Source organism: Carcharodon carcharias, chromosome 3 (assembly GCF_017639515.1).
Source record: "Carcharodon carcharias isolate sCarCar2 chromosome 3, sCarCar2.pri, whole genome shotgun sequence".
NCBI lineage: Eukaryota > Metazoa > Chordata > Chondrichthyes > Lamniformes > Lamnidae > Carcharodon > Carcharodon carcharias.
In genome coordinates, this window is record NC_054469.1 from 202,254,960 (window position 1) to 202,276,152 (window position 21,193).

The 21,193-nt window shown below is 38.1% G+C and overlaps 1 protein-coding gene across 3 annotated transcripts in view; it reads right to left on the minus strand.

Annotated features, from left to right (window-relative positions):
- Positions 1 to 744: 744 nt before the first annotated feature.
- Positions 745 to 21,193, minus strand: part of march6 (membrane-associated ring finger (C3HC4) 6) — a 100,295-nt gene continuing 79,846 nt past the window's right edge. For all 3 annotated transcript variants that reach the window (XM_041183805.1, XM_041183807.1, XM_041183806.1), the window contains exons 16-26: positions 18,588 to 18,707; positions 17,822 to 17,922; positions 15,860 to 15,997; positions 13,920 to 14,124; positions 12,427 to 12,496; positions 10,791 to 10,972; positions 8,254 to 8,388; positions 6,240 to 6,329; positions 5,349 to 5,481; positions 4,598 to 4,733; positions 745 to 3,379 (exon numbers count right to left, since the gene is read on the minus strand). In XM_041183805.1, the coding sequence (XP_041039739.1) occupies positions 3,295 to 3,379; positions 4,598 to 4,733; positions 5,349 to 5,481; positions 6,240 to 6,329; positions 8,254 to 8,388; positions 10,791 to 10,972; positions 12,427 to 12,496; positions 13,920 to 14,124; positions 15,860 to 15,997; positions 17,822 to 17,922; positions 18,588 to 18,707 (1,395 nt within the window). In that variant the 3' untranslated portion in view covers positions 745 to 3,294. The remainder of the gene's footprint in view (positions 3,380 to 4,597; positions 4,734 to 5,348; positions 5,482 to 6,239; positions 6,330 to 8,253; positions 8,389 to 10,790; positions 10,973 to 12,426; positions 12,497 to 13,919; positions 14,125 to 15,859; positions 15,998 to 17,821; positions 17,923 to 18,587; positions 18,708 to 21,193) is intronic.

Below are 21,193 nucleotides of genomic sequence, written 5' to 3' on the forward strand. Positions count from 1 at the left end.
GAAATCATTTACTAATGAAACAATTTCCTTGAGACTATTCCATTAAACTGATGTAAATGTGAACTTACCTGCAAAACAAGAAAGCCAGAGACAAAGAAGATTCAAGTTCATTGTGCTTGCTCTTGTCTTGACAAGAGCATCTGCTGCATGTATAACCAGCTTCCATCAAAACAAAAAACCTTTTAAATTCTTTTAACCAGTCCCTCCTTGGGCATAGAGATATAAACATGGCCATTCAGTACATTGGCCCTGCATTAATGCCAGCTCTTCAACTGTAGTCTCCTACCGTAATCCCATTCCTGCCCCAGAATTTTATATCTAAATACACTCAAGATGAAATGAACTCAATATTAATCAGTGAAGGTTATAAATACAGTACGTACAATTTCTTCCACTGGACCAACTTAATGATCAGTTAATTTATAAAAATCACTTTCCCCTGGTTTAAGCTGAGTTAGTTAATTTAAGTCAGAACAGCAGTATATCCCTGGTGCATGGGATAATGAGTCAGGGTTGCTATTTGAGTGAACCAGTGACCTCTGCTGGAACTGCATAAGTAAGAATGCTACATTAAGTGTGCTCAGCTGAGATAGCCATAGTCAAATGGGCACATCAATGGAGAGGGGCAAGGAGAGTAAAATCATGCAGAAAATTAGAGAAAAAGTCTATTAACTGGTCCAGTGACGTATCTCTTTATGTACTGCAAAGTGGAGTGTGAATAGAGAAAGCAGCTACAACATAAGATCATAATATTAAATGTTTTATGACACCATCCTAAATGTCACCTTTGTAAATACAAAAGTTTTTCCAGAATTGTTTAATATCTGTATTAAATGTTAAAATAAAGTACATTTACAGTTGACTTCTCAGTATATCCCAGCAGAAATCACCTTCATTCCTGCACCAGTGCTGTGCTCTGCTTTCCTTTGATTTACTGGCAAAATAGGTCTAATCCAGAGACAAAATACCAACTGAGCAAATTTTCAGAGGTCAGGAGCATGTGCAAATGTTACATTGCGGATACATGCTTATTAGAAGCTGGCAAAATTATGGAAGCTAAAACAGTTCACCCCTCCCCACTTAAATGCAGTGGTAACAGTTCCACACCTTACCTAACCATCCTAAATGCTATCAACAAGGAAGAGCAATGGAGACCAATATTTGCACTGACAATTATTTCAATTAGATTTATATTCATGCAGTTCTGAACTGAAAACGCATTGCCCATGATCAAGCAGGATGAGTAGTTTTGTGCAAGCAGCATAAGGGTGAATCTAATCTTTACTGCATGAATTCACTTTCCAACCATATACATCTTCAAAACAGGTTATGATGAAATCAAGAAACTGACATTCATATTAGGTCCTTAAGAAAAGAACAAGGTTCACAATGGAGAAGTCTACTGAAAAAGTCAAGAGTTAGACCAATAGAGTACTGGATTGCTGACTGGGAAATTCAAATCTGATTCACAACGTTGGTTGATGCTTACACCTGGGCCTCTATCAGAGGTTGAACTTCAGCCCCAGCTGCTTAGACTAAAGTCCGTTTTGTTAAGGGAGATATGAAGAAAGGAAAGGAGTAATCCCTTCTCAAAAGGCTTGTTTTGCCTGCAGGCACACAATTAAATGGCACAGATGACATCTTTATGTGTATGTCTGAAGGCGTTGGGGGTAGGACACAGAGAAAGAGATGGCCGTTGTCCATATCCTGCATTAAATATAAATCTACGGAAATCAAAAGTTGACTTAGCTAAAGTGAATTTAGATTAAATCTTTTCAATGGACCATTTAATTTTTGAAATTTTAACTCTGGTCAGTGTTGCAAGATTTCATTATAACTGGATATTTACTGCAGTTATACTGTAGGATATGGTTGCACACAAATGCAGTCATGAATGTAAAATATCAGCTGCATTATACAATATTTTTAATGAAAATAATTTATCATCTTTTGATAATATAACCCATTCTTGTACTAGCATCTGCAGTTAAAGTAAAGCTTGCATATCAAAGTACAGATTGTGTAAACATGCTACTTCTGCAGATTTTAAAAAATATATATAAAATATCAAAATAAGTAGGGATATAATCAAATTTAGGAAAATTGCATTAAGTGTCCAGGTTTAGCTAATAATATCAGTTTTCATCATCGAGCAGTAAATCATTTTTAAAAGTGATGCACTAACAAATCACTCTCAGCATATGTACTACCAATTAAGGGGAAAAACACAAGTTCAGACTGAAAATCTACCTAGCTCTTATACACTTGGTCTTTTGTAAAATACACCACAGTCCACAATCAGCAAAGACAGTGTCATAATTGCTCAACATTGTTTCTGCAGAATATAAACTCACTGAACACTACAGATATTCATTCATAATTCTTGGCATTTACAGGGCAAAAAAAGGGCATGGCTATAAAATAGAATAAAAATTGGGCAGAAATCTGTCTGAAGTGTAGACACCATAAAAACTAGGTGTTCTGACATTGCCTGAGCAATAAGTCTAAACCTCAACCTTAACAATGTCCTTCACATTGCCAAAAGGACAGCAAATCAACCTGTTAAACCAAGGTACTGCAAAAGAGATCCCCAAAAATGAGATCAGAATTGCATTCTGGAGTTATATCAGTAACAGATATTATGCAGTTTTAAGAAAAAAAACATTGTTGCCAAAGGTTGCATCAAGTTACATACAGCTTCTTTTGGGCCATATTATGGTATACTGGTATAGTGCACCTGTGGTCTTCAATACTATGGATCGCAAAGAATTTGTTCCAAGTAAATTTTACAATTGCCATATTATGAATTCTGTGTGTTGATAAAAAAATCATATGGAGAGCTTCCATTGTTGCCATTCATTTGCAGTTTTGTTTTACTCTTCCTGTTTAAAAGAGTTTATTTTTATTCCAGAGTATTAAAACACCAGCCAGTATGAACATTTCTAAAAAAAGTGAGCTCATGAAGTTTACAAACACATCCTCACTATATTGCCTCTGTGCCACCATCACTCCCAAAATGTAGGACAACAGTTCAAATAAAGTGATGACTACATTTAATAAATTAATATACATATTTTAAGATTTACAATGCACATTCATTTATCTTTAAGGGGCTCAATGTTCATTATATTTACACATATACAGTTATCAGAAAGCACTGGGAAGGAAAACAGGATGGTGTTGGGCTTTTCTTTTGCTGGATATTAGCAAAAATGCATGGGGCGGGGGGTGGGTAGTGAGAAGAGGGGGGAAAAAAAAACACATAAGAGGGATGGCAGGGTCAGTTAACACCCACTACTCCTCAGAAGGTGACGCAGCTGTCATTGTTTGTTTACCCGTCCGTCGCTCATAGTTAACAAGCCTTTGACCAACGAGATACCTAGTTTAAAAAAAAAGGTACAAATACCATCACACAATGCACATATTTTGAATATTAAACTAACATCTAAGATACATATTCCTGAAGACATTGTGGTAAAAATATTTAGCCGCATAATTCATTACTAAGTCAGCCAAACATGACATAAGCAAGCTTGTGGTGGTGTCATCAGCAAGACAGTCCAATGCAGAAATCCAGACCATCCCTTTACTTTCTACAACTGCTACATATGCAGATTTCAAATTAGTGCTGTAGTTCTATTTTGTTTTTAAACAACTTTGTGCTTCTTACTGATACAAGATAAAAGCAAAGGAAGGTACATCCCACTTGATGTGCAGATGAGATATTGGCATGAATTGTGATTGCTATCAAGGATAGAACTATTCCAGAAAAACAGACCAATCTTTCATTTATAATGAATGCCTTTGGATTCATGGGAAACATCATCCATATCAGTTTCCAACAAACCAGTAATGACAATAAAGGAGTGCAAACCCTTCTGTTGACATTATTGTGCACTGCAGATATACTGTCGTTGCGGCTTGGACAGATCCTCTGCTCATTTCTCCATGTCTCATCATCCTGCACTTTCCTCTTCCTCTACTTTAAGAGCCTCCCATTTTCAAATGAGTAATATGGCGGGGGAAAAGAATACATGAGGTGGTTTCCCACCTGCCTTCCTTATGCACGTTTAAAGGAAACACAAGTCCTTTTCCCAAAGGATAATCTGCCCATAATCAGGTGTTGTCCCTCGAGGTTTTAGCTCTTCTGCTATCACCACCAAAAATTCGCTGGCTCTGCCGCTCGCCATGGTTCATAACCGAGCGTGGCACCCTTAACTGGGATGACTTGCAAAAGACGTAACCATCTGAGGTCTCAAATGACCCTCTGACCGTAAGATACAATGTTCATCACCAAAAATAAGAGCCTGTGAAAAGCTCATTGAAATTGTCACACATTATAAAAAATAGGTATAAATGAGTTAATGCTATCATTTAGTCTCAAAGGTCAGATGAAATTCATACTGTAGCTTAACTTTGGTCTACTTCATCATTAAAATACCATTAATAGGCTCACATCTTTTAATTCCATCTCAGGTATCCACTAAACTACATAGGGATCTTTGACTGGACTGAAACTCAGGATGAGAAAAAGCATTAGAATGTTTTGCCATTTTTATTCTCCGGCACATGTTGAATTGTCCAGTAAAATACCTACTTGTCATTTTTAATATGCTCATAGAGGCGTTTGAATTGGCGGATTTGGAAGGAGAGGACTCCCATCAATATCACCACCATTAGAAGCAAAGGATAAATGCGACGCTGGACTAGATTCTGCATCTCAGTAGTTACTCCTGTATAACAGTGGGGAACAAGGGGCAATAGATATCAAAATTTATAGTGAAAATGTTGCACACATAAGCAAGTTGGAAGTAAACTTAGATTTATTCCTGGGGCTATGATGCTAAGTTTGAAGTAATAGCTTCTTTCCCCAGAAATTTTAATCATACATATTAATTCAGCTCTTTCAACATTCTTTCGAAGCCAAAACTGGCTGTTCTAGTGACAAGGTTAAATGATTAGGTTAGCCTTCAGAACATTAGGTAAACAACTAGGTTATTTTATGAACTATTCATAAGGCTATAAATGTTTAGATAAAATGGACAACATACTTATACTATCTTATCTGGAGATGGCTTCAATATTACAATTTTTACTGCTGGACAGATGTATCCAAGACAGTTGTGATTTTTCTAACACAATTTCTAACAACCTGTTCAGAGTTGGAGGAATTGTACTTAGAGGCTCCAACCTACACTATTTTTGAACTTTGGTATTTAACTACAGAGAAAATTCAGACAAGCAGAACCATTCTGTCAGAATAGGTTGTCAAACAGCACTGTGCCATCAAATGGTCATTAGTTTGTTGAAATAAATAAGCAATCTCAGACAAATAATTCAGTACCTACCCAGTAGGGGTACAATGCCAGCAGCTATAACGTATGGCAGGCAGAGTGATAACAGCAGCACTGCAATAACTGGTGCTGCCAATTTGCAAATTATAAAATGCAAATCAATGTTTCGAATTCCATTTGCATAGACCTAAAAAAAATTTGGACAGTTTATGCCGATGTATAAATTCACACACAAGCAGCAATGCATTTTTTTTTACTCTCTAGGTATGTAATTTGCTGGGGACATAAGTATGAAAATATATTAGTGCCAGACACAGAGTGGTATGTGAGACTCAGAGGTAATTAACTGGCAACACTTGATTTCCTAATCTCAGTCGGAGAGGGGGTTGTAATGTTGAGCAATAAAACGTTAAAATCAGAAGGCACTAAAACTGCTATTGCAGACCCGTTATTGCTGTTTGTAAAGTGAAACCAGCCAATCACTTGGGGGTAGTCTAGCCTTCCTGGACCTCCCAGGAAGGGCTTGTTTTTGATGCCCTGAAATCAAAGGAGCGCATGAGGAGTGCCCAGTAGCAATACATGTGCACAAATACATATTCTGCAATAATAAGACAGTACGTGACCTGTACATTTCCTTGTCACTGCAATGATGACCTACATCTTAACATATTAAACCAAATTACAAACATTGCCAAAAATGTTAAACAAAGAATTAAACACAAAACTCCTTCGGTGTCAAATAATAACACTGCAAGACTGTCTTCCCTGGGTCCCGAGTTTTATTTTACCAATGGAACTCATACATTCAGATCAGTGTCAGCAGTTTAGCTGCAATTGTAACAATGTAATCAATTATTGATTTGGAAAATAATTTAACATTGATATTAACATAGCAATGTATTTCCTCCACACTTCCTATATATATATTTTTAAGGAGATTTTTACCTGTTCAATAACAGTTTTCAGCCACCACTGTGGTCCCATCAGTGTTATAGCAGCTATTATTTTGGCATGGAGAACACCGAGAGCCCAGTCCTATCAAAAATGGAAACATCAACATCAAAAAGTGAAGAAGGAGGTTATGTACTAAATTACAATGGCCATTCCTCTCACAATCTGCTGTTTTTCCAAGTGGGATTCATCTTCAAAACCCAAGAATGACCCAAATCACAGTACATACTGGATTAAGTTCCCTTGAAAGCAGTAACCAAGAGGCATAATTAACTGAGCCTCAGATGCAGGTTTGCCATTTCTATTTATGTAAATAACTAAATGGTTATATGAATTTACATACGGAAGTGTTGTTTACCCAATACAGGGTCATCCCAGGTTTGATCCAATTCTGTGGTCAGTTCACCCATCATAGAGATAATTTGCTTTGGTGCCCCTAGGCTATAGAAGGAAGATATATAATATATAAAAGCATAATTGGTCAGGGTTTTTGTTTGTTACTCAGTGACTTGTAACAGAAATTTTGCATGTGCAGATGCCACAAGGACTGCATAGGGCTTTGCTGAGACACTGTCCTCTACAAATAGCCTATGGTACTTATCACCTAAAGGGTGACTTATTGGACAGAAATTATTAATGGCAACCCAAAAGGAGTGCTGGTAGCGGTTGGGGATATGAACAACAGCTGACAGGTGCAAATTCAACATTTAGCCTCTGGCGCAACATTGGAACATTTTGTACTAGTAAAGGTCCTGGAAGTTTGATGTACCCTTGAAAAGGTTCTCAAACATTTTAGCTTGACTCAAGTGGTAGCAGTCTAGGCTGCCCGGTGCTCTACCTCATCAGAGGTGTGCATCTTTCAGGTGAGACATTAAATGGAGACTCTCTCTGATTGTTTGGTTGAATGTGAAAGCACCATGGAATCTATCAGAAAAACGGAGTTCGCCCAGTGCTCCTTTCCATTCTTCTCTTGATTACAATTAGAAATAGATGAATTGGAATGTGACTGCAGATTCTCTGAAACATTACTCTGGAAAATTAGATACTGTATTTGCTACAGCAACTGGCCAAAAGTAATCCACTGGTTGCAAAATGCTCTGGGATCAGGCTGTGAACCACTCTAGAGCGTCGCGAAGATGTAAGGCAACAAGTAAATGCAAGTTCTTCTTTTTCAACTCTGCACTTTCCATCCAAAGTTATTTCTTATTTAAGGATCCCAGGAACTGACTCAGGTGGTGTGCCAGAGGCTCCCAGGACGACTTGCCTACCAACATTTTTCCTCCTTGTGAAGCAACAGGCATGAGTCAAATTATTGATTATCTAATGAGAGTTTTTATTCTAAATAGTAGTTCAAGGAATTCTTCTTTCTCATTTGGTCCAGAGTTGGATATGCCTAAGATGGGTGTGATGATTTTTAACAAAAATTATAAACTACAGTAGCAGCAAACTACAGTCATGAAACAATTAAAACTATACATCGTGAGTCACTGAAAATTCCAAGCACTATTCACTTAATGGAGTCACTAATGTATGGGGCATGGGTTAAACTAACAGATTTCCCTGCTTGCACTATCAAACAGTATGGAAATATGGAGAGTAATTCTTGCCATGACTTTCCCATAGTGAATCAAACTTTGCATTTACATAGCACCATTTATAACCTCAATGTACCAAAGTGTTTTATAATAAGCTAAGTACCTTTGAAATCCTCAGTGCTGTAGGAAATTGTGTCAGTTATTTTCAAGGTCCCAAAAACAGCCACAAGACTCTCAATAAGATTGCTTTGCTTTATTGAAAATCCAAAGTATTTGTCAGTTATGGAAACAAGGTCCTATAAGTTTCCACCCTGGTTTTAGGATCTTACATATCTAATGAAGATATAATCTGATGTCAGTTTACTGATAACATAATTTGATTTACTTCCATAGTTCCTTTGGAATGTATTTGGTGAGGTATACGTGCTATATAGGCAAGGTGTTGAAAAAGGTACTTAAGGCTAGTCACATACCTGCCATGGGTAAAAGAGTGGTGTCTGATCCAGAGGTACCCTTAAAGGAGCTACAATAACTAGTTCAAACAAGAGTCCCAAAAGAAGAGGAACCATTCCAGCCAGCAGCAAAGCCACTACCAATGTTTTCACTATCTGTGGAGAAAAGATAGCAAAACCATTCCTGCATATTCAGTTACATTCTTCTTAAATAGTCAGCTATAAATATTAAAAATAAATAAGTCAGTAAGTGCGCCAGGCTTAATTAAAAGTAATGTTCTCTAAGTAGTAGTGTTTTTTTTTTGCTTGCATGTGCACACAATATGACACAGCAACATTTTCAGTTTTGAGGTGTCACTGTGAAAATCCTCAACTTTTCAGCCTCTTCATCCCAAAAAAAGTTTGCTGGACACTTTTTGATAAAGACAATGGAGACTAAAATACAAGATTGATACGTTAGGTCTTTAACATATGTATTAAACCTCTTTTTTCCCTTTAATATAAACCAAGATGATCATCATCTCCTCTAAGGCACACATTTTGCCAACTTGGCCATATCAATGTTTCTTAACCGGTGCTGGGTCAACATTTTGGAAATCACTACCAAACACCACTGCTACAAGGACTGTAGCAGTTCCAGAAAGTCTACCACCTTTTCATGGGAACTAAGGGTGGGCAATAGATAATGCTTTCACAGCATTACACACTTCCCCAAAACAACAAAAAAGTACTGGGAGCAATTTTGAGTTCTAACAGGGCATGTCTGGCTGACTGAAGCAAATATTCAACTGCTTGGAAAATAACTTCTGTTGAATCGGTTCTACTGCCTGAAGAACCTTTCTTACAACCAATTGTACAACTGATTTATCTCATAAGTTGAGCGCTGCAACACCTTTTAAACACTAAAATGTATACCAGATTGCCATATCAACTTCAACTGTGGTTTGCATATAATTTTTTGAAGGATTGTAGATCATTGCACAGATTACTCTAAAGTTACATATTGGGAACATCTAAAAGTGCCTCAGTTCTACTGCCATTACAAGAAGACAATCTACTTGCAGGCCAGATATTAAATAGTTTTGAAAAATATAAAGTGTTTATTCATACCTTGGTGTCAATTTTTGCACTATTGTTTTGTATCATGTAACCAAAACATGGCGTTCACAGGAAACGGCATCCACAAAATTCAATACTCATTCCAAAAAACAGATATTTACCATGACAGCAATTTTCTCTACTCTGTGCATTGCACAGGATATTCACTTTCTCATCTTATGAAACATGCTACAATCCAAGACAGTATGAACAATGCAGAAATGACTGCAAAGTGAGAAAATTCTAAAATTTGCTTTTCAGGAAAGGCATCACTACAGCTGTCCTGCACTATGAGCAACAGCAACTCGTAATTTTACTTATTGTTGTTCATGGGATGTGGATGCTGATAGCAAGGTCAGCAGTTATTACCCATCCCCAATTGCCCTTGAGAGGGTAGTGGTGAGCCGCTTTCTTGAACTGCTGCAGTCCATGTGGTACACCCACAATATTGTTAGTGAGGGAGTCCCAAGATTTTGATCCAGCTACAGTGAAAAACGGTGACATATTTCCAAGTTAGGATGGTCTATGACTTGGAGGTAATGGTATTCCCATGTGCTGCTGCTCTTATTCTTGGTAGTAGAAGTAGCTGTTAGGGGGGTGCTATTGAAGGAGCTTTGATGAGTTGCTGCAGTGCATCTTGTAGATGGTACTCCTCACTGCCTTAATGCATTGGTGATGGAGGGTGTGGATCGGTGGCGGAGGGAGTGAATGTTTAAGGTGGTGGGTGGGGTGCCCATATATGGCCTGCTTTGTCCTGGATGGTGTAAGGTCGAGTGTGTTATGGGAGCTACTCTCATCCACACAAGCGGAGAGCATTCTACTACAATCCTGACTCGTGTCTTGTAGATGGCGGATATGTTTTGGGGAGTCAGATGGTGAGTTACTCATCACAGAATTTCTAGCCTCTGATCTGCATTGGAAGCCATTTCAATAAGAGCATAACATGTTTAGTCTACATGTCTCCTCCCCCACTACCATGACACACGCCTGTGACTGCAGCAATGAATTATGCCATCAATTTAGATTTCACCTGGCACTTATAAAAAGGCTGTAAAAATTCAAAGAATGACATAAAAAGCCAATATAAAAGCAAAATACTGCGGATGCTGGAAATCTGAAACAAAAACAGAAAATGCTGGAAAAACTCAGCATGTCTAACAGCATCTATGGAGAGAGAAACAGAGTTAATGTTTTGAGTCCTTATGACCCTTCTTCAGAGCCTGACATAACCTGACAACATGAAGATTAATTATGTAAACTATGACAATTTTTATAAAAATTGTCACTTTTGAGATATTAGATTTAACATATTATTTATAAAAATTGCTTCTGATTTCCAAGCTACACACCATTGATACTTCTTCAATTACAGCAATAGTTATTGTTCCACTGTACTAAATGTCACCTGAATATGCCATTATTAAAAAAAAACACTAAATTCAGCAGCTGAAGTGACTCACCATGAGGGACCATTCCTTTAGTTTCTGAAAAATAACATCTCGCCCTTGTGGCATCCATGCTGCCAGAACTGTAATTGCTCGGATAGTCAACCAGCAGATATATAATCCACAGGCGGCTGTATAAAGCTCGTGGATTTTGGCACTCCCAGTCCAAAATGACATAAGCCAACGACCTGCTGAAACTGGACACAATATAAGGAGGTTGTGACTGCTTGACTGAAAAATGTAACACAAAAGCATGGTCAAAAATTAACTCATACCAAGGTAGAAATGTACACTCTAGTTCCATCTGAAGATAAAGCCCATGTTAATCTAAATATGAAAGATTCATCCGGGGTTTTTAAAGCCTCGATTCACCCAGCTGAGTACCCAACTCCTGAATGCCTTAAAATGTCCTTCATTCCACTTTGCCTTTGAGATAATTTTAAACATGCATTAACAATATTGAGCAAAGCTAAAGTGTTATTTTAAATTTCTACTGATCCTTGTTGTTCAATTTATCCTGAATTAATATCTTTGGTTCATCTGATCTATACCACCTTAATACTCCATTTTATACCCCAGTGAGGTCTGTTCTTACCCACTTACTTCCCAAAGCTTAAACTTCTTTAATCTTTCCTCATAGCCTTTTATACATACACCCATTCTTGTTGCTCTTCTGTCTATTTCTAACGCATCTCTGTCTATTTCCAATGTATCTATACTCTTTTTAGTGGAGTGACACGCACACACTGAAATTCAAGTTCTTGAAGAACTACAGCACTTATTAGCCTCTTCTCAAGCACTTGTCAGGAACTTGAAACCCCTGCTGTAATAGGTGGCCAAGAGATTAAAGATCTGTAACTTCTAATCTCTGGGGTGTCACACCTGGGAGGTATGCCAAAGATGCACTGGACGGCCCTCATGGATGTCCCCACGTAAGGATTGCACAGCAATTGCCCGGGCAGTTCAAACTTCTGTTCAAACATACACTGGGAACCATCCGATTTAAAATCACAGTCTTTGGATGGTTCTGACTGTCTTTCAGGAATATCTACCCAGGAAAAGTTGGAAGAATTAAAACCACTTCTAGCTCCTGGATAACTATAGTACTGACCAACCCCCCCCCCGGCCAAACCTCTACCCCCATCAGAACGCCGCCACCTCCCAATCAAAATGTCACCCCTTCCCCACTATCCTACTCACCTCCCACCCCCTACTGGCCATCCCGCAACCCTCCAACCCCCACTGAACATCCTACACTCCACCCAGCCCCACTAATCTTACCCACTTACCTTCTCTCTGGCTGGGCCCTTTAAACCTACGAACTTTATGGCAGTAGTGCTTCCTTTACCCCGACTCCTTTGCATTCAACTGAGGGGATTCCTGAACAGCTGCACTGTACTATTCTCTCTTGGCCCAAGTCAGAAGGTCAGGCATGAAAGGTGCAGCTGCATTTTAGTTTAAGTAAATAGAGGTGGAATAGCAATCTGTGATTGCTACTCTGTGGAAGTTCTGGTCCAATAACTAATTATATATGATGGTTATTCATTGCTCCCTGATCTTCACAACCTTCAATACAAACATACCCACCAAATGTTTATATATACTTATATATATGAGGGGTTAGAAAATTTGCCATTAGATGTTCACGTACCTGGTAATGTGAGACAGATGAGACTGGCAATCAACAACGTCACACACATGAAAATTACCAACAACAGAATCTAGTTGAAATAAAGAACAACTTTGAGTCACTGAAATACATGCTGAAACTAATATAACCATTTCATTCCAAGTCAAAGAACGTACTTGCAAAGTACTTTGGTGGTATATGGTTGGTTTGAAAGCAAACTATTGTCATTAGAACTGCTAAGTGTATGTACCATTGCAACTTTAAATGTGGAGGATAGGTTCAGTTTCCAGTGATAGTTTACTGCCACGAAACATAAATCACAATTCAGTTATTAGAGTAGAGTTTCTGCTTTGGCTGCAATCAGGAAATTGCACCAGTCAGGTTACAGTTCAAGTTTCTGATAAAAATTATTTGCATAATCACATTACAAATGCAAAATCTCCTATGTAACAGCACAATCAAGCAATGAAATAGATGAATCATGTCTATTCTTCTTTCCATTGAGAAGCATTCATTAATGTATTTAAGAGTGATAACCTGTTTCTGGTTTATGAATACAAGTGAAAATGGTTTTGATCACAAAACATAAGCTTTTTTTAAATTAGTGCCCAGTCCACCACCTGATTAACTTTATTTGAAATCACGGAAAATAACCTACAAAAGCTATAATGAACCATTTACCACTTTCATTGGCATCCATTAGTCAGTTAGGAAATTAAGTATGGTTAGTGTCCAGATGCATGTAAGAAAATTACTGCCACCACTGAACAGTGGAATTGTGCAATATTGACCAGAGGGCATAGTCAGTTTTGTGGTTGAGGCTTGACCTGGCAAATTGAACCTTGAGTTAATGGAAAAGATTGTTGGAAAACATGAATATGTTAATGTTTCAAGTCCAATATGATTCTTCTTCTGAAAAGCCATATTAGACTTGAAACATTAACTGTTTCTCTCTCCACAGATGCTGCTGAGTTTTTCTAACATTTTCAGTTTTTATTCCAGATTTCCAGCACCCAATGTATTTTGCTTTAATTTTTGAAAGTCAAGTGGTTGTGTGTGTAATATACTTGAATTTAAAATTCTGTTCTTTCGAGCTGGTTTGGCCATTTTTTCCCAGGTTGCACTGTATTAGCAGGATAAATGAGCAAAAACTCTATTCCCAATATTTCTTTACCCCAAATCATTTCCAGCTCATTCTACATATAGTTATACAAGTTACTAAACTCCAAGGTTCGAGGATTTCCCCCATTGTGTACACAACTTACTACAAACAGCAATTTTTTACAAATGAATTTTTGACTTGATTATACTTAATAGAGGTAATTATCTTGCTTTGAACAGCACTACCTATCTGTCCGTTTTTTAAAAAAAAAAATGGAATATGTCCTTAAAATCATGATTTTGCACCATCCAACACACGCAAAAAACTTACACTTATCCTTCTTGTCTTAATAAAGAGTTTCAACTATAATTTTTAAAAAAAGCCTGCACTGAAAATTTTAAAAAGTACCTACCCTAAGAGGAAACTGTAAAGGTTTACGATAAGGTTGAAAGCCCACAGGCCCACCCTGTTGCAATATGGCCTGGTGGGCTGCATGAAGTCCTTCCCCTACTACAGGAATGGCATTGTTATTACGAGCCTGCTGGTTATTATTTGCCTGCTGGTTGGCATTGTTCTCATTTTCTTCTTGGTCTCCGAGCAAATATGAATGGAGATCCCTGCCAGCATGAAAAAAATGCGTTCAAGATAAACAATGAAATCAACAGTTTTATGTAATAAGAACAGAAAATGCTGGAAAAACTCAGCACGTCTGACAGCATTTGTGGAGAGAGAAACAGGTAACGTTTCAAGTCTGTACAACTCTTCAGAACTAAAGAGAAGTAGAAATGCGATGGGATTTATACTGTTTATGGGGGTTGGGCTGGTAAAAGCAGGATAGATTGTCAGCGATAGGTGGGGACTAAGGAGGGATTGATAAAAATGCCATGGATACAAGGCAAAGGGAGTGCTAATGGTAGCGGTGAAGGCTAAAAAAGGTGCTGATGGTGGCATAAAGATAAGAAAGCTGAATGTGTTAATAGCAGAACAAGGGTCAGCACTCTGTGAAACAACGGAACAAGTGAGACGGCCCTTAATTCCATCACATTTCTACTTCTCTGTAGCTCTGAAGAGTGTGGACTTGAAATGTTAAGTCGATTTCTCTCTCCACAGATGCTGTCAGGCCTGCTGAGTTTTCCCAGCATTTTCTGCTTTTATTTCATATTTCTGCAGTATTTTGCTTTTATCTTAAGAGTTTTATGTAACTTGTCCTGTAGTGGACTGGTTTACTCAGCACAAGTAATGGTAGCATTCATTCTGCTGAATTTATTTTGAAAGATGTCTATCAGTGATAGCAAAGGTCAATCAGAACTTCAACATTTGGACAGTCTACAGCAAAAAAAGCCATGAGTGATACTGCTCCTCTGAAACTGACAGCAACTTCTGGACTTCCACATTTAACTGCACATGCTGATTCCAGAAGCTGCTGTCAGTAATTCTATGGCCCAGATAATCCACAGGGCTGCAATTATCGTCAGATTTCCGCTCTGCTCAAATGTTTCCACTTATACACTCAGTCTTGCTGCAAAAATCCTTAAAGTTAAACCTTGCTGCGTGAGGTGTAACTGGGTTTTTAACAATATACCAAGCTCATAATTACTGCTAAACAGCCTTACCAACCCTGAAAAAGTAATTCTATATTTGTTGAATGTCAAGTTTCTCCAATATGGTAAGAAATTTGCATTTAAAAAATATTTTTCAGAAATTTATAATTAATTTCAACCTAGTGTCATATATATACCCCAACGTTTATTTTGCTATCTGCAGTATTTAAAATGAAAGGTGAAGGAACACTGCTGTTTTTACTTCCTTGTTTGTTGTCTGCAAGAGCACTTTAAAGTTATTAGCTGCTTACCCTGCTTGGTGACATCACTGCTGCTGAATGCAAGGAAATCCCCTTAACTTACTGCCAGATTCAAATTGACGTTGTGAAAGGTGAAATCTGTGCCAGTGATTGCTAGATCAAAGTGAGCAGCGTTCTGTGAGCACATCAGCGAGCATGTTATTTCGGTGCTGATTGCAAAATACAGCCATTATACACAGGCTATGTAGACCAAATCTATTTAACCTAATTTCTCTAAGCAGATGGCAAGCTTCCTTCAGTCTTGAGATTGATATGTTAGGTTTGGTATCACTTGAAGAGTAAATTTTTCAATCTTAAAAAGAATTGGTTACAAGCTATCACTAACTTTACAGTGCTCATTAAATTATAGTGGCTAACTCTCTACTACTAACTGCATGTTCCAAAGTACTTAAATCTGTCCCTGCATGCATCTTTTATATAGTGGGATTGATATCTAGGTTCAGTTCTTACCTGTTGCTAATTATCAAACAGAAGGTTGAAGAATTACTTACAACAAATAGCCAGCAGTGACAGTCCAAGCTCGGACCAGGCCCTTCAACCATTGCCGGGTGTGTCCCTGCTCCAGTAAGGCTGGCAATACAACCTGCAGTAGCAGAAGCTCCAGAGAGAGCTCACTGACTGGAGCATCACTACAGAAAAAACAGAAAAGCAGATTCCAAACTGTTGATGCATGTTGTTTAACAGGATTGGACAATAGAGAACATAAAAAGGTAGAATTCTTTCCTGATCAGCTTTATATCCAAGAACTGCCATTTTCTCCTTTGGAATTTTCCTTTCTCTTCAGGGAACGGGGTTTCAAGCTATAGGACCTTTCCCTGAAAACCAGGAGACCTATTGGATCTATTGCAACAGGCCAATTCCTCATATGTGAATATAGACAGCAAGAACTGGTAGGTTGCTCCAATCACAGCACTCATTACAAGTGAGTCCAATTCAGTGTCCATTAATGCTATTCACTGTGCATTTGTCAATCAGGGGGAGCAACACAATTATTTTCATCAACCTGCGCCCAAGTTGCAATGGTTCTAGCTAAACTGGTTAACTCAACACAGAGTGGAACCCACTAGGTCAGTGGAAGAGGGACTGCAAAGAGGAAAACTCACACTGGGTGTAAGTCTGTTCTGCATTTTGGTTCTGCTTTTTCTAGTGCTTGTTAAAAAGCACACTGCAGTGTCTGGGCAACAGGGACCCATTATAAATGGAAAGGCATACAAGAAAGCAAATAATTAAATTATATACAGATTTCATAGCACACCAATGTAAACACTATCAATATTTACCAAACAGGTGAGGGCACGCAGAAACATCAGCAGTAAGAAATTAGCAAGTTTTAAAAAAAGTTTTTGAAAACGGTTTCACTGTGTTTTGTATTGCATTCAATATGAGGGTCTCATAAGTTTACATTATGCAAGATATGCAAACAGAGCTTAACAGAGCTACAGCAGTACAATGGAGGGTTGGCAAGCAAAGGCCAGGTAAAGAAATCTGGAATGAAAACCTTGTCTAGCATACCTCCAAGCAGCTACCTCAGGATGACACCGCCAGCAGCTGGGTAGCAGATCACCTAACCCACTCCCAGGCAAAGTATAGTCTGCGATTTGTTGAAGCATAAATCACTCCAGAGGTGTGAGATGTTTAACTGAAGTCCAGTATGCTCTCATAGATGAATGTAAACGGTCCCATGGCACTGTGAACAGCGGGGACATTCTCCCTGGTATCTTGGTCAATATTTACCTCTTAACCAACATCACTAAGACTATCAGATTATTATATTGCTGCTGATGTGTCTTTACTGAGTGCAAATTGACTGTCATGCTTCTTACATTAGAAAAGTGCTTCACTGGCTGGAAAGCACTATGAGATGTCCCAAGGTCATGAAAGATGCTATGTGAATGCAAGCTTTTTGTTTCGCTTATATTTTTCAGATTACAAATTATTTCTCAGGAATTCTAGACAATCAGAAGTTTATCAAGGAAAAGTGTCAAACCTTGGCAGTCTCATTTTCACAAGTGATATTAGCTACCCACACATTAATCGAAAAAAACGATGTCCTGGACGTGTAAAGGACAGACTAAGAACTTTTTCCCAACATCAAAACATCAGAGTTCAGATTCTAGTTATAGAATATTTTAATAGGAATTACATTTTTTGTCTAAAAAGATCGTCCTTTTTACATTTTTCCCATCTATCAGTTTCCCTTCATAACACGTACATTCTTGGGTTTGGGTGGAGGGGGAGGGCAATGGAGCAGCAAACAAAACATTTTGCAGGCCTCTGTCAAACTGCAAATGGTTGCTAGGAAACATAAGCAAAGGTCTTAAGCTCCAGTTTCTCCCAATAATTTGACCATATGGGAACCCACATCTCACTACAATCACAGTGCTATATCAGTGAAGTGTGCTACCAGATTACAAGCTATAATATCTGTAAGTATCCATGAGACAAGATATTACCTGTAAAGCATTACATTGTATGGTAGAAAATCAGGGAGCAGAGTCTTAATAATACGAATTGGTAACCAAAGCATAAGAAGGACAATAGACCCAAAGACAATCTGCAAAGAAAAAGACAAGAATCTTAACCAAGTTGTACATGAAAAATGAAAAAGTGTGCAGACATAATTCACATAATTTCCAATTTATTTAAAAAAAATCCTGAAATTGTTTCAATTTTTTTCCAAACTACTCATATAAGCTGTGAGAGTACACCTGCAAGCTTACAGACTGATTTTGTGAATAAATGAACCAAAATTCATTATCTAAAAGAAATAAGATCACTTTGCTTCACCAACTTTCAAAACATTGATTACTCTCGCTTGATTGCAATTTATTGTGAAGTAACCATGATTAACTGCCACGAAACTAACCAATAGAATGAGATTCTTCCCCTGATCCCTTGATGGATCTCCATCTATCCCTACATGTATTCCTAAAACTAATATAAACATATTAAAATATTCAACACTAAGAAAAATTCTCCCTTCCTGCTCACCATGTATGCCTGCCAGGCCCATAGCCTCCTCTTGAATACTGTCAAATTCTGGGTTTCCAATCAGAAGCTTTGCCTGTGCTCTAGACTACCCACCTCTTTTCACCCAGTGACTCTGTCCATTCAATCACACACTATCCATCATTTCCTGTTGAGCATTATTTGGTTAAACTCTCTCCTTTCAAGAAGCAACTTTAATTTCAAGAGCAATCACGTTATCAGTGTACTTACCACAGACAATATAAAACGTCTGAAATGCCTATAAATAGGTAGATGAATCATCTCCTGAACTGGATTAAAATCTGGATCATTCAGATTTCTTAAAAACCATAAGACACCGGGTCTCAACACCTGAAACGAAACAACATTAAACACTGACCTGAACAGATCCTAGGAACATCAATAAAAGCAGCACAAGAGACAAGATAGAAGCATTAGAGACCAGAGCAACTGAGTTTTTAAGCGAGAAACAAGAGAATTTAAAAAATGTTATCAATTAAACCTATTTATTTGGCTCAAGCCACAATCTGCTAGCAGTGTGGCTGATCAGGTTTCCCCAGTCCAGAGCGAGATAAATTTCGGAATTCTAATCATTCTGGATTATCCAAATCAATTCTACTAGAGTTAAGTATCAGTTTGTATTGAGCACGACATTTTTAAAGAATACATTCGGGAAAGCAAATATTAATTCAAACAATTACTTGGACTAGATGGGATTCTGTCTAGAAACATTCTTTGTTGCAAAACAACCCAATGAATCCCTTTAAGAGACGCAAGGACAATTTTTACATTTTTTAAAAGATACCAGCAAATTAATATAATTAAGGCTGTTTAACACAATTTTTCAGAACAGTTATGTTCAATGTGATTTATGGAAAACAGTAAACCAGGCAGCCTGCTGACCAATAAATAGTTTGTTGTTAGAATCGGCTAGAAAATACCTAAGAGCCAACCTTCCAGGCAATCCAAGGATCACATAAAAGATCTTAAGGACTCCGCATCTGGAATTAGGTTTAAATATGAATCCAAGACTCCATTTATACTACAGTTAGCATCATTAGTAGAAGGTGGTCATCAAGTCATGAACAGACTCCAGCAAAGTAAGGAGGCGACTTCCTCTAAGCTGACTCAGGATTGGGACTGCATTTACACTAACACTGCTTTGAGGCAATGGTACAATTGAAGTGTGAATGCACCTTTAATTAAGTAATGTTAAAATATGAAGGTTATGTTGTACATAGAATCATAGAATGGTTACAGCATAGGAACTCATTCATGTTCAGCTCATGCCAGCTCTCTGCAAGAGAAACCTAGCTAGTCTTACCTTGCCTCCTTCTTTTTCCCCATAGCCTTGTAGTTTTTTTCCTTCAACCTACTTATCTAATTTCCTTTTGAAAGCCTCTTCCATCTGCATAATCAAATCATAACTACTTGCTGAGCAAAGGTTTTTTTTTCCCTCACATCGCCTTTGGTTCTTTTGTCAATCAACTTAAATTTGTGTTCTCTTCTAGTATACACCTTGCAAATGGGAACAGTTTCTCTCCACTCTCTAATCTATCTAAACCCCTCATGATTTTGAGCACCTCTACCAAACCTCCTCTCTATTTTCTCTGCTCCAAAGAGAACAATCCAAGCTTCTTCAATCTATTGAAGTAACGGAAGTCTCTCATCCCAGGAACCATCTAGTGTGGGCTGCGCTGGATACCATTTCGGTGAGATTGAGTGCAGATGCTGAGAGCATGCACCAGAATTATACAAATTAGGCAGATCCTGAATTCTTTATATTTAGCCTGGCTCTCTCTGATTTTATCAACCGGACAGATGTCATACACCCCGTTTTTTCAGCTTAATTTTTTTCATCATCCAGGAAGCTCTGATTTTGGTTGCCTTACCTTTCCACTTGTGGTAATGTATCTAGGTCGTACCTGAACCATCTCCTCTTTAAATGCCATACATCGTTGCATTAAATTTTTGTCTGCCAATCTTGGATTCCAATTTTCCCAGGCCTGTTCTCAGCCTTCCTCCAATCAAGTATTTTTTATTCTAGATGGCTCCTTGATCTTTTCCCAGAGCCAATCTTAAGATATTATGATCACTATTCCCTAAATGTTCATCTGATACTTGATCCACTTGACCCACCTCATTGTTTAAAACCTGATCCAGCAATGCCTCCTTCCTCGTTGAGAAGGAATGAGGCATTGTAAATGTACTGAAGAAAAGTTCTCCTGAACACACCAGGAATTCTTCCCTACCTCTGTCAGTTACGCTATGACTTCCGTCTATATTAGGATAATGGAAGTTTCCCCATTATCACTATTCCAAACACTTTGCACCTCTGTATAATTTCCCTGTAAATTTGTTCCTCTGTATCCATCCAACTAGTTGGTAGCCTACAGAACATACACAGTAGTGTAATGGCATCTCTATTGTTTGTTAATTTCAACCAAATAGATTCTGTCCTTAACCGCTCCAGGACACCCCGTCTTTCTAGCACTGCAACATTGTCCTTAATCAATACGGTCACCTCCTCTCCTTTCTTTCCTGACCATCTTGTATTCAGGAACGTTAAGTATCCAATGCTGCCCTTTTTTTTGAACCAGCCTGCCGTATCACATCATTCTCTTATTTCCACGTGGCTATTTGTGCCGGCAGCTCAACAACCTTATTTACCATGATTCGTGCATTTACACGCACGCACTAAAATCTCTTAGACCTTGTTGTATTTTCTCAGTCTGATGCCACCTAATGACAGACAATTTCTTACTCTAGTGCAATATGTTTCACAATCCTTTTTTTCCACCTTGTTTCTTCTTTCTAATTTTGCATCCTGGTGCCCA